This window comes from Carcharhinus amblyrhynchos, unplaced genomic scaffold (genome assembly GCF_965287045.1).
Source record: "Carcharhinus amblyrhynchos unplaced genomic scaffold, sCarAmb.v2.hapA scaffold_37, whole genome shotgun sequence".
NCBI classification, from domain to species: domain Eukaryota; kingdom Metazoa; phylum Chordata; class Chondrichthyes; order Carcharhiniformes; family Carcharhinidae; genus Carcharhinus; species Carcharhinus amblyrhynchos.
Window position 1 is genome coordinate 382501 of NW_027649778.1, and position 14561 is coordinate 397061.

General features: G+C 46.0%; 1 protein-coding gene across 1 annotated transcript in view; it reads left to right on the plus strand.

The window, feature by feature from the left end:
• shkbp1 (SH3KBP1 binding protein 1) overlaps positions 1 to 14561 on the plus strand; it is a 38425-nt gene that overhangs the window by 130 nt on the left and 23734 nt on the right. The window contains exons 2-6 of the mRNA XM_080218364.1: positions 7295 to 7348; positions 7804 to 7849; positions 7986 to 8059; positions 9246 to 9304; positions 12367 to 12447. Coding sequence (XP_080074490.1) covers positions 7295 to 7348; positions 7804 to 7849; positions 7986 to 8059; positions 9246 to 9304; positions 12367 to 12447 — 314 coding nt within the window. The remainder of the gene's footprint in view (positions 1 to 7294; positions 7349 to 7803; positions 7850 to 7985; positions 8060 to 9245; positions 9305 to 12366; positions 12448 to 14561) is intronic.

A 14561-nucleotide genomic window follows, 5' to 3' on the forward strand; every position in this document is an offset into this window, starting at 1 on the left:
CCTGAGCATTGCAAACCTTTCATATCAGCGTGTTACTGATACATACAGGAATTTCTACTGATGTAGGGTCAGAGTCTGGAGTTGTTGAAACGTAAACTGCTTTGAAACAATTGCATTTAGGAACCTGTTCTGTCTATTTGCTGTTTAATGTCTTCCTGTAATGTTTGTGGCATTGTTTTGACTGATTCTGGTCTTTATTCTTAAACCCCTCTGGAAACTGCTCAAATGGCAAAAGAAATATTTGTTTCTAACAGCTTTCACGAGCTCAGGATGTGGCAAAGTGTGTTGTAGCCAAATATAGTCACCGTCTGAGGCAACAAACGTTGCAGCTGATGTACCCACAACCAAATCCGGTAAACAGCTCTGAGAAACGATCAGTTAATGTTGCTCAATTCCCTCTCTGCACCTCTGTGTTTTACAACAGAAAACGTCTTTAACCTGGCCTTTTCAAGTAGTGAAGTATCCCAGACAGGAATATCAAGAAGCAAAACCTGTCACAACTGTAAGAGTAGATATTGGATCTGAACCAAAAACTTGCTCAAAAAGGAACATTTTAAAGAGTCTCACCTATAAGATGTTCCTTGAAACCTGCCTTTCTGACCAGACTCGGTCCTCTGCTCAATATGAATCATGGTGGATTTAACATACCTTGTGAGGGGTGTTGAAATTTTTTTATTGCATTTAAATGTGTTACATTTATAAATGTAACTTAGTGTTATCAGCCAGAATTTCAGGAAGAACTTCTCTGATATAAAATTGTTGGATGTTTTTACACCCACACGCGGAATAGCTGGTGTCTCCCTTGGGTGCCAGCACCTCGGTCTCAGTGTAGAATGTGTGTCGCAATGCTGTACTGATGGCTGAGCATAAATTCTAACATCAGAGTGTGATCACTGGACAATCAGATTTAGTCTATTTATTAGTGTGAGAAATAGGCTTACATTAACACTGTGATGAAGATACTGTGAAATTCCCCTAGTTGCCATACTCGGACAAAACATTTGCCATATTTACCACTGTAATTTTATGCTTCACAGGTTTCTGTCAGTCCCCTGTGACATTTTGGAGTGGTGGTTTCTGTGAGACGGGGGTGTGGGGGTGGTGGGGATTGGGAAGTAGAGGGGATTTGGGGGTTGTTGCAGAGTGATGTACTTACAGAATCCATCAGAGAAGGCTGGAGTTCGTTCTGTCTGCACGGCTGAAGTGTTGATCTGAGTTGGTTTTCTCCAGCCCCACGTTATTGAGAGCAGAATTATTCAGGTCTATGTTAGTGACCCTGTGGGGTGTTATATGGAGGCTGAATCTGAGTCCGAATGCTGTGTGATCCCGTGCTGACCCTTAGTCTGGGTCAAAGAGTGTGTGTTACAGAATTCCCCCTGCCCCCAGCCTCCCCAGGTCAGATTATACTCCTGAGGGTGACTATTTGAGTTTAGGCATTATGTTTTGGCTTTAAGGGGGTGCTTAGGTGGAAAGATTTAAGTTAGAATCCAAACTCTTCTGGAAGCAGAAATGTGCAAACTTTTTGGGTGACTTTTTTTATTAAGGGATATCCTGGTATGGGAGCTGTGGGGCCAAGCAGGGCAGCCAAGAATCCAGCAATAATAAAACAGTTATCTACATTTTTCTGCCCACCCTCCCCTGGCTTCTCCCCGCCTCTGGGCCCATGGCCCTGCCCCAGTAATATTAAACATAAGAACATAAGAACATAAGAAATAGGAGCAGGAGTAGGCCATCTGGCCCTTCGAGCCTGCCCCGCCATTCAATAAGATCATGGCTGATCTGTCGTGGCTCAGTTCCACTTTCCCGCCCTCTCCCCATAACCCTTAATCCCCTCTCTTATCAAAAACCCATCAACCCGCTTCTTAAAAATATTTAGCGAGGCAGCCTCCACCACTTCAACGGGCAGAGAATTCCAGAGATTCACCACCCTTTGAGTGAAGAAGTTCCTCCTCAACTCCGTTCTGAACCGCCCCCCCTTTATCTTGAGGCTGTGCCCCCTAGTCCTACTGTCTTTTTTGAGCGGGAAGAGTCTTTCCACCTCTATCCTATCCATCCCATTCATCATCTTATACGTCTCAATGAGATCTCCCCTCATTCTGCTAAACTCTAACGAGTACAAGCCTAGTTTATTCAGCCTCTCCTCATAGCTCAACCCCCTCAACTCCGGTATCAGCCTAGTAAACCTCCTCTGCACTCCCTCCAAGGCCAAAATATCCTTGCGCAGGTGCGGCGCCCAAAACTGCACACAGTACTCCAGCTGCGGCCTCACCAATGCCCTATACAGCTGCAGCAAGACCTCCCTACTTTTATATTCAATCCCCCTCGCTATGAAGGCCAGCATCCCATTCGCCTTCCTGACCACCTGCTGCACCTGCAGGCTGGGTTTTTGCGACTCATGCACAAGGACCCCGAGGTCCCTCTGCACCGTCGCCTGCTGCAGTTTTTCGCCACGTAAGTAATAGTCCTTCCTACCATTCTTCCTACCAAAGTGGACCACCTCACACTTGCCAACATTAAATTCCATTTAACATTCCATTAAACATTCCATTCCATTAAACATTCGCGACTGGGAATCCTGGGTGCCCTGTACAGTTGCAGCAAGACCTCCCTGTTTTTATACTGAATCCCCCTCGCTATAAAGGCCAAATCCCATTTGCCTTCTTGATCACCTGCCGCACCTGCAGACTGGGTTTTTGTGTTCATGTACAAGGACCCCCAGGTCCCTCTGCACAGTAGCATGTTGTAATTTTTCACCATTTAAATAACAGTCCGTTTTACTATTATTCTTTCCAAAGTGGATAATCTCATACTTGCCAACATTATACTCCATCTGCCAGATCCTCGCCCACTCACTCAGCCTATCTAAATCTCTCTGCAGACTGTGTCCTCCACACAACTTGCTTTCCCACTCATAGTTGTGTCATCAGCAAACTTTGTTACCCTACATTGGTCCCCACCTTCAGATCGTCTATGTGTACAGTAAACAGTTGAGGCCCCAGCACCGATCCCTGCGGCACGCCACTAGTCGCCGACTGCCAACCGGAAAAGCACCCATTTATTCTGACTTTGTTAGACAGCCAATCCTCAATCCACACTAACGATTTACCCCCAACTCCGTGTACCTTTATCTTATGCAGCAACCTTTTGTGAGGCACCTTATCGAATGCCTTCTGGAAATCTAAAAATACCACATCCACCAGTTCCCCTCTGTCAACCACTCTCGTTATATCTTCATAAAAATCCAGTAATTTCATCAAACATGACTTTCCCTTTGTGAATCCATGCTGCGCCTGACCGATTGAACCATTCTTTTCCAGGTGTCCTGCTATTTCTTAATGATAGATTCCAGCATTTTCCCAACTTCGGATGTTAAGCTAAGGGGCCTGTAGTTACCCACCTTTTGTCTACCTCCCTTTTTAAACAGTGGTGTTACATTAGCTGTTTTCCATTCAGCTGGCACCTCCCTAGAGTCCAGCAAATTTTGATAATTTACAACTAATGCATCTGCTATTACTTCTGCTGTTTCTTTTAGTACACTGGGACTTACCTACCTTTAGTCCCATTAGCCTACCCAGCACTACCTCTTTAGTTTTAAGGCCCTCACCCCTACGGTCCCATGACCGTCAATTTTCGGTAAGCTATTTGTGTCGTCCAATGTGAAGACCGACACACAAAACTTGTTTAAGGCCTCAGCCGTTTCCTCGTTTCCCATTATTAAAGCTCCTTTCTCATCTTCTAAGGGTCCAACATTTACTTTAGCCACTCTTTTCCATTTTATATATTTGAAGAAACTTTTACTATTAGTTTTTATATTTTGTGCTAGTTTAGTTTCATAATCTATCTTATCTTTCCTTTCTTTATTGCTTTCTTAGTAGTTCTTTGAGAAAGCTTTGAAAAGAAAAATCAATCTTCTAGTTCCCCACTAATTTTGGCCATTCTGTATACATTGGTTTTTAATTTGATACTCTCCTTTATTTCCTTAGATATCCACGGCTGCTTATCCCTTTTCTTACTTTCCATCTTTTTCATTGGAATGTATTTTTGCTGAGTACTGAGAAAAATCTCCTCAAAAATCCTCCACTGTTCCTCAGCTGTCCCACCAACTAGTCTGCGCTCCCAGTCTACATTCGCCAACTCCGCCCTCATCCTCTTGTACTCCCCCTGGTTCAAGCAGAGGACATTGGTTTGGGACCCTACTTCCTCACCCTCCATCTATATTAGCAGTTCAACCATATTGTGATCCCTCACAAGAAGATTATTAATTTTACCTGCCTCATTACACAACTGACAGGAAGTGTTTCCAGACTAAAGCTTCAATAGCAGAAAAATCAAGGGGAACAGAAAAATCTAGATTTCCCCCACAAGCTTTGTTCCTCATCCCCCATTTTCCCTCATTAAAACTTTATTCCCAAAGCAATTTTTCAATAAATAGAACCCTACAGTGCAGAAAGAGGCCATTCAGCCCATCAAGCCTGCACTGACTCTAATCCCATCCAGGCTCTATCCCCGTAACCCCACGTATCTACCTTGCTAATCCCCCTGACACTAAGCAGCAATTTAGCATAGCCAGCAATCCATCCTGCGCATCTTCGGACTGTGGGAGGAAACCCACGCAGACACGGGGAGAACGTGCAGTCTCCACGCAATGACCCCAGTTGGAATCGAACCCAGGTTCCTGGAGCCGTGAGGCAGCAGTGCTAACCACCATGCAGCTGTAAAAGAGGAAGAAAGCTGTTGGAAAGGATTTAACTTTTCTTGTTTTATTTTATTTATTCATTCACAGCATTTATTGCCCATCCCTAACGGCCCTGGAGAAGTTGGTAATGAGCTGCCTCTTGAACCGCTGCAGTCTCTGAGGTGTAGGTACGTCCACGGTGCTGTTAGACAGGGGTCCCAGGATTTTGACCGAATGACAGTGAAGGAACGGTCGATCTATTTCCGAGTAGGGTGGCCTGGTGGCACAGTGGTTGGCACTGCTGTCTCATAAGAACATAAGAAATAGGAGCAGGAGTAGGCCATCTAGCCCTTCGAGCCTGCCCCACCATTCAATAAGATCTTGGCTGATCTGTCGTGGCTCAGTTCCACATTCCTGCCCTCTCCCCATAACCCTTAATCCCCTCTCTTATCAAAAACCCATCAACCCGCGTCTTAAAAATATTTAGCGAGGCAGCCTCCACCACTTCAACGGGCAGAGAATTCCAGAGATTCACCACCCTTTGAGTGAAGAAGTTCCTCCTCAACTCCGTTCTAAACCACCCCCCCCCCCCCTTTATCTTGAGGCTGTGCCCCCTAGTCCTATTATCCTTTCTGAGCGGGAAGAGTCTCTCCACCTCTATCCTATCCATCCCATTCATCATCTTATACGTCTCAATGAGATCCCCCCTCATTCTTCTAAACTCTAACGAGTACAAGCCTAGTTTATTCAGCCTCTCCTCATAGCTCAACCCCCTCAACCCCGGCATCAGCCTAGTAAACCTCCTCTGCACTCCCTCCAAGGCCAAAGTATCCTTGCGTAAGTATGGCGCCCAAAACTGCACACAGTACTCCAGCTGCGGCCTCACCAATGCCCTATACAGCCGCAGCAAGACCTCCCTACTTTTATATTCAATCCCCCTCGCTATGAAGGCCAGCATCCCATTCGCCTTCCTGATCACCTGCAAGCTGGGTTTTTGCGACTCATGCACAAGGACCCCGAGGTCCCTCTGCACCGTCGCCTGCCGCAGTTTTTCGCCACGTAAGTGATAGTCCTTCCTACCATTCTTCCTACCAAAGTGGACCACCTCGCACTTGCCAACATTAAATTCCATTTGCCATTTCCTGGCCCATTCGCCCAGCCTATCTAGATCCTTCTGTAGACTCTCCACACCCTCCGCACAATTTGCCTTTCCTCCAATCTTGGTGTCATCAGCAAATTTCGACACCCTACACTTGGTTCCCTCCTCCAGATCATCTATATAAATGGTAAATAGCTGAGGCCCCAGCACCGACCCCTGGGGCACTCCACTAGTCACCATCCTGCACATCTCATAGCAATGCTTTGGTTTCCTCCCATGGTCTGAAAGACATGCTGCTAATTTCTCCCTCATGTGTATCTGAACATGAACTGGAGTGTGGCGACTAGGGGATTTTTACAGTAACTTCATTACAATGTTAATGTAAGCCTACTTGTGACACTAATAAATAAACTTGAGTCCAGACGGTGAGTGACTTGGAGGGGAACTTGCAGGTGGTGTGTTCCCCTGTATCTGCTGTCCTTCTAGATGGAAGTGGTCATGCGTTTGGAAGGCTGCTGCCTAAGGAGCCTCTGAGTTGCTGCAGTGCATCTTGTAGATGGTACACATGGCTGTCACTGTGTGTCAGTGGCGGAGTGAGTGAATGTTGAAGGTGGTGGATGGGGTGTTTTATCCTGGATGGTGTGGAGCTTCTCGAGTGTTGTTGGAGCTGCATCCATTCAGGCAAGTGGGGAGTATTCCATCACACTCCTGACTTGTGCCTTGTAGATGGTGGACAGGCTCTGGGGAGTCAGGAGGTGAGTTACTCACCGCAGGATCCCCAGTCTCTGACCTGCTTTGGTAGCCGCAGTATTTATTGTGCTGATCGAGTTCAGTTTCTGGTCAGTGATATCCTCAGGATGTTGATAGCAGGGAATTCAGTGATGGCGATGCCATCAAATGTCTGGTGTGATGGTCCCTTGTTTCTGGTCCCATAACATTCCCTCAACATTGAGGAACCAGAATGTAATATGGTTAAAGTGGCAAACTTTCCTGAATTTTTCTGGGCTATTTATCAAGTTTTGAAAGTGAATTTGCCTGCTCACATCCTTGTATTTTGAATCCTGGTATGATGCAGACCTTGTATAGCCTGGCTCAGAGGGTGCTGGGTATTTTTATTCACTCGGGAGACATGGGTGTCACTCGCTAGGCTAGCAAGTATTTCCCATCCCTAATTATCCTTGATCTGAGTGGCTTGCTAGACTATTTCAGAGGCAGTTGAGAGTCAACCACATTGCTGTGGCTCTGGAGTCACACATTGGCCAGACTGGGTAAGGACGGCAGATTTCCTTCCCTAAAGGACATTAGTGAACCAGATGGGTTTTTCCAACAATCGATAATGATTTCATGATCGTCAGTAGATTCTTAATTCCAGATATTTTTCATTGAATTCCGATTCCACCATCTGTCGTGGGATTTGAACCTGGGTCCCCAGAACATTAGCTGAGTTTCTGGATTAATAGTCTAACGATAATACCACTGTATCCCCTGATTTTTATTGGTATTATTTCTTTTGAATATAGATTCAGTTCCTCACGACAGACTCTCACCTGGATCCCAGACTCCTTCTTCTCGAGGTAAGTCACTTCTTTGCTTCTCCAACACGTGATGAAATTTCCTTGTAGCAGGGAGAGTTTTGCTGATCGAGTTTGCAATGAATTTTCATCAAGCCTTCGAAACAGCAAGTGTTGAAGGTTGAAACCCCCCCCTACCCAGAATTGTTTGGTGGGTTAAGTTAGCAGTGAATAGGGCTTGTCTGTGTGAATGGCCAATGGGAGAGCTGTGGGCCCTGGAACTAGACAGGAGGCTGGGGTTGAGCTGGAGGCTTGCAAATGGCTGAGGGACAGTGTATCTGGGAGCATTGTATGGGGCTGGGGTGGAGAATGTGGGCCAGGAGGCAGGGGAGGGAGTGTGGGCCGGGTGAGGCAGGGAGAAGGGGGCTGGCTGTGAGGTGTGGGGACGGGTGATGGGGTAAATGCACACTCAGTTGATCTCCAGTGAGCCTGTGTAACTGATGTTTGTTCTGTTTCAGTCTCTTGAGCGGAAGGATCTCCACCTTAAAGGACGAAACCGGAGCAGTAAGTAACAGCGACATCCCATTTTAATAAGAGATCCATACTGAGCAGAGGCTGATCCTGTGCCCAGAATCTAATGACCACACGTTTCGAGTGGACTTTAATTCACTAAATTCAAGCTCTCTGCTCTTTGTTACAGATTTTCATTGATCGGGATCCAACTGTCTTTGCTTCCATTCTGAATTTCCTCCGCACAAAGGAGCTCGATGCCAGGTACGGTCACTGCAGGAAGAGATCAGGACAGAAACCCCATTTTCCTGGGCAGAAATGTTACTTCATTGAAGACAGGTGTTACTGGCAATGAGCTAGCTCGTAAATCCCCTCTCAAAACACAACAACCAATAGGTTGTAACATCAACAATAATTTTGAAGGAAATTTTAAAATTTGATTCTTGTTGCTGAAGAATCCCAGCTCCCCCAGTGAACTGAGTGGTATCTTGTCCTGGGAGTGTTTGATTGGGGGGGACAGTGTAGAGGGAGCTTTACTCTGTATCTAACCCTGTGCTGTACCTGTCCTGGGAGTGTTTGATGGGGGACAGTGTAGAGGGAGCTTTACTCTGTATCTAATCCCGTGCTGTACCTGTCCTGGGAGTGTTTGATGGGGGGGACAGTGTAGAGGGAGCTTTACTCTGTATCTAACCCCGTGCTGTACCTGTCCTGGGAGTGTTTGATGGGGGGGACAGTGTAGAGGGAGCTTTACTCTGTATCTGACCCCGTGCTGTACCTGTCCTGGGAGTGTTTGATGGGGGGGACAGTGTAGAGGGAGCTTTACTCTGTATCTGACCCCGTGCTGTACCTGTCCTGGGAGTGTTTGATGGGGGGGACAGTGTAGAGGGAGCTTTACTCTGTATCTAACCCCGTGCTGTACCTGTCCTGGGAGTGTTTGATGGGGGGACAGTGTAGAGGGAGCTTTACTCTGTATCTAACCCCGTGCTCTACCTGTCCTGGGAGTGTTTGATGGGGACAGTGTAGAGGGAGCTTTACTCTGTATCTAACCCCGTGCTGTACCTGTCCTGGGAAATCCACAAGTTGAATTGGGTGGAACTGCTACTTGGTTTCAGAATGTAGGGTGTCTGACCACATTTCGCCTATTGGTTAACAGGGACCGTATACTTAATGAGACCGTAAGAGAGTTTGTAATTTGTGTAATCCATCTAGATCTGTGCATATCTGTAAAGTTATCGGCAGGGACTCTGTTCATCCACATTTCTAAACCCAAATTAGAAGCTTGGCAGGATCTATGGAGCTGGGCTTTATTCTGGGAGGTGACTGTCCAGCAGTAACACTGGCTGGGATCGTGACTCGATCATTTGGCTCCAGTTTATTGATATCATCGTTATCATGTTTAAAAAGCTGTGGAATTCTCAAGTTGAAGGATTTTAATTTTTTTTTCCCACAGAGGTGTGAACATTGCGACACTTCGGCATGAAGCTGAATTCTATGGAATCACTCCACTGGGTGAGTGCAGAACCTCCTGGTTGAATAACCAGAGAATAACTCTGTACCAACGTCCTTATTCACACCTTGTTTACAATAACCCAATTCCAAAATTGCTCAGATATCAGCTGAGAAAGTGGATGCTAGGAGAATAGAGTCATAGAGGTTTACAGCATGGAAACAGGCCCTTCAGCCCAACTTGTCCATGCTACCCCCTTTTTTTTAACCACTAAGCTAGTCCCAATTGCCTGCATTTGACCCATATCCCTCTATACCCATCTTACCCACGTAACTATCTAAACACTTTTGAAAAGACAAAATTGTACCCACCTCTACTACTACCTCTGGCAGCTCGTTCCAGACTCACCATCCTCTGTGGAAAAAATTGCCCCTCTGGACATTTTTGTATCTCTCCCCTCTCACCTTAAACCTATGCCCCCTAGTTTTAGACTCCCCTACCTTTGGGAAAAGATATTGACTATCTAGCTGATCTAAACCTTTCATTATTTTATAGACCTCTATAAGATCACCCCTCAGCCTCCTACGCTCCAGAGGAAAAAAGTCCCAGTCTATCCAGCCTCTCCTTATAACTCAATCCATCAAGTCCCAGTAGCATCCTAATCTTTTTTGCACTCTTTCTAGTTTAATAATATCCTTTCTATAATAAGGTGACCAGAGCTGTATGCAGTATTCCAAGTGTGGCCTTACCAATGTCTTGTCCAACTTCAACAAGACATCCCAACTCCTGTATTCAATGTTCTGACCAATGAAACCAAGCATACCGAATGCCGCCTTCACCACTCTGTCCACCTGTGACTCCAGGTTCATAGCCCCTTGAAAGTGGACCCCTAGATCTCTTAGTCAGTTAATAGTAGGGCACTGGGGAAAGTTATAGCACTAAGTCGTGCCCTGGTTCAGTCTACCAAAATGCATCACCTCAAATTTATCTAAATTAAAATCCATCTGCCATTCATCAGCCCACGGCCCAATTGATCAAGATCCCGTTGTAATCCTGGATACCTTCTTCACTGTCCACTATGCCACCAATCTTGGTGTCATTCGCAAACTTACTAACCATGCCTTTTAAATTCTCATCCAAATCATTAATATAAATGACAAATAACAGTGGGCCCAGCACTGATCCCTGAGACACAGACCTCCAGTTTGAAAAACAACCCTCTACAACCACCTTCTGTCATCAAGCCAATTTTGTATCCGTTTGGCTACCTCATCCTGGATCCTGTGAGATTTAACCTTATGCAACAACCTATCATGGGCTAACTTGTCAAAGGCTTTGCTAAAGTCGATGTAAACAACATCAACTGCACTGCCCTCATCTATCTTCTTGGTTACCCCTTCAAAAATCTCAATCAAATTTGTGAAACCTGATTTTCCACTCACACAAAGCCATGCTGACTGTCCCTAATCAGTCCTTGCATCTCTAAATGCCTGTAGATTCTGTCTCTCAGAATCCTTTCCAACAACTTACCCACTACAGATGTGAGACTCACTGGTCTATAGTTTCCAGGCTTTTCCCTGCAGCCCTTTTTAAACAAAGGCCATCATTTGTCACTCTGCAATCTTCAGGCACCTCACCCGTGGCTGTTGATGGTTCAAATATCTCGGCTAGGGGACCCGCAAATTCCTCCCACCAATACTCGGGTACACTTCTTCAGGTCCTGGGGATTTATCTACCTTGATGCACCTTAAGACTTCCAGCACCACCTTCTCTGTAATATGTACAATCCAAGACATCACTCTTTATTTCCCCCAGTTCCCTAACATCCATGCTTTTCTCAACAGTAAATACTGATGAGAAATATTCATTTAGGATCTCTCCCATCTCTTGTGGATCTGCATGTAAATGACCTTGTTGATTCTTAAGAAGCTCTACTCTCTCCCTGGATCTTTCTCTGGGTGGGAGACAGATGTAAATCCCCTGCGACTCGCTTGTTAGTCAGGAATGTATCAGTGTGGGACAGGTTAGTGGCATTGAGACCACAAAGATCAGCCATGATCTGATTTAATGGTGCAGCAAGCTCAAAGGGCTGAATGGCCTTTTCCCATTCTGTGTGTTTGCATTCCGGCAGGTCCATAACTCTCCCCATTTTTCAGTTTTGCAATCTCTGGTTAACTTGCTGCTCTTCATTATCCCTTTCCAATGCCCTTAACCTACAGAACCATCCTGCCCAGTTACTCTGCCATCTCCATCCTGATGATCCCATTATCATTCCTAATTCCGGTGCTCCTTGTCTGTGTTTTCCACACGCACAGCAAGACTCCAGAATGGAATTAGAATCTAATGAAATCGGTTCCAGTGTTAGCTGAGGGATAAATATTAGATAATGTTTCTCTGCTTTGCTTCAAGTAACTGGATTTCAGGCTGCTCAGTTTGATGTCCCACCCAAGCCTCCCACCGAGAGAGGTGTCCTCAGCGCTGCTGGGAGTAACAACTTGTGAGGTGTGGGGGTGGGGGTTATCACCGAACCTCACTGACTGAGATACAAACACAGAATGATGTACAAATGCCGGACAGTAACTGTGCCCAGCAAGAAAGCCTAATCGTCTCCTAGAATCATAGAATCCCTACAGTGCAGAAGGAGGCCATTTGGCACATCAATTCTAACCCAGGTCCTAATCTGGTAACCCCCACATTTACCCTAGCTAATCCCCCTGACACTAAGGGGCAATTTAGCTAGGCCAATGCACCCTAACCAGCGCATGTGTGGACTGTGGGAGGAAACCCACGCAGACATGGGGAGAACATGCAGACTCCGCACACAGTGACCCAAGCTGAGAATCGAACCTGGGTCCCTGGTACTGTGAGGCAGCCGTGCCAATCACTGTGCTACGGTGCCGCCCCATCTGAACAGTCAGTGGCCTCCTCAAATCCTTCACTACCAACATTTTGGGGTAGCCAATTCTACCTGTGTTTGAGAAATGCACTGTTCATAATCTACCTGGGAATGAACCCAACCTCTCTGCCCAGCACTAAACGTGTGGAGGAGCTGCACTCTCTCCATTCTCCATTCCAGAGCTAGGCCTGTGAGGGAATTTCATGCTGTGTTTCTCCCTGTTCCCAGTTCGCCGCCTGGAATTGTGTGAGGATTTGGAACGTTCGTCTTGTGGGAATGTCCTGTTCCACGGATACCTGCCCCCTCCAGGTGAGTTCAGTATTCCAGCTGCTTTCCCTTTTTTTTTTCAGAGCTGAGGACTGGGAACCTGGTGAGATCAGTTACAGACAGACATTGTGCGCTCCCTTTCCCATTCTGTGATCCGGATGTGTGGGTGAGTTTCCTTGCACTCGATTTTTCTTTCCTAAAATTCTAGGATTTTTGGTGATTTTCTTTAAATGTGGAAGTGTATTTATTGTCAAATGCTTGCCCCAGATGTTTCAAACACCACAGGTGGGGTTTTAAATCCTTGCTCATCCCGAGACTAAAATCCCACTCAAGGTCAACGTAAATTTCCATGGTCCGCCCCTCCCTTGCTCCGATTCCTGTGGTGGGAGGAGCAGTAAAATTCCAGCCCACACGTCAGTCGGGGCAGCACGGTGGAGTGATGGCAATCTGCTGCCTCATAGCACCAGGGACCTGGGTTCGATTCCCAACTTGAGTCGCTGTCTGTGTGGAATCTGCACGCTCTCCCCGTGCCTGCATGGGTTCCCTCCCACAATCCAAAGGTGTGTGGGTTAGGTGGATTTGCTGTGCTAAATTGCCCCTTAGTATTGGGACTAGTAGGGTAAATGTATGGGGATAGGGCCTGGATGGGATTGTAGTCAGTGCAGATGTGATGGGCTGAATGGCTTCCTTCTGCAGAGTAGGATTCTATGATTCCCTGATTTCTAAAAGGTGAGGCAGCAGCACTAACTGCTGTCCCACCGTGCCTGTGAATAAAAACAAACAGGCTTTATGGCCACTTTCAGAAGTATGATCTTGCAGTCTGTAATATGCACCATCCTTACAGCTGTACTGAACATGACGGATGTCATTGTTCGGTGGTACAGAACTTGAGGGTTGCTTGAAAAAAAACCAGAAATGTCAAAGCTTTTCATCCTGTACTCATCAGGACCTTTAGGCAAAAACAATTTATATTGTATGAAAAGAGAGTTCTGATAAGTTGGTAAGTAGACTCTGATTGTTAATGACGTTGCCATGGAGATTACACTTGTTGATGGTGACTGACCACTGCTGCAAAGCAGTGTTTGAAATTCGAACCAGAGTTTAGAAATGCTTAATATAATCAAGCAAAGTCAGCATGGCTTCATCTCCCTGTGGGCTTTGTGGAGTACCAGCTGCCATATTGGGGCAAGCCATTGCTCACCCAATGGAAGCAGGCAACAGGGCTCCTTCACCTGTTACTCTACCTGGACCACAGTTATACTTCCTGACTATAAACCGCGGGAGCAGCCCGTTTCTCTGTCCAAAAAAGGATGCTGGTGATGGACTGAATTGCTGCAGGAGTTCTGTGTACTAATGGATGCAGCTTCCAGTAAATGCAAATGCACCACACAAGCCTGACTAAGGGTCTTAAATTAGTTGTCAGTATAATTTTGAGCACACTGAGAATTGTTTAGCAAATATTGTCCAATCACAGAATCACATCTAATGTTGGAAACTGTATTGAGTTTTGCAAGCGCGGGCTTGTTGGGTATGTCTCTACAAACAGCTTCTGGGCATGCTGTTTGAGACTGGTGGGTCATAAACTCCTATGGTCCTTTAGGGAAGGAAATCTGCTGTCCTTACCTGCTCTGACCTACATGTGACTCCAGACCCATAGCAATGTGGTTGACTCAAATGCCCTCTTGAAATGACCGAGTGAGACGCTCAGTTCGAGGACAATTAGGGATGGGCAACAAATGCTGCTCTCAACAAGGTCCGCGTCGCACAAGGATTTAAAAAGAAGTAAATATTATGCTCAAATGGGCTGAATGGAAGTATTTTCTCTGATATTTACACACTTTAGGAATAGTCATGTACAAACGAATTAAAACTCACAAACGGAATGAGCAAGATAACACTACATTTCAGGAATGACCGTACTGTAAATGGGTGGAAATTTGAAATGAATACTGGTATATCTGGATGTACATCAGGAGAACAGAACCGTCCAATCGCACCACTGAAGCCCTAGTTTCATGAAGAATTCATTTACTTTTTGGTCAACGCTCCCAGATTTGCTGCTCTAGGGAAAGATTGGCCTTGGATCATAGAACCATAGAATCCCTACAGTGCAGAAGGAGGCCACTCAGCCCATTGAGTCTGTACTAACCGCAATC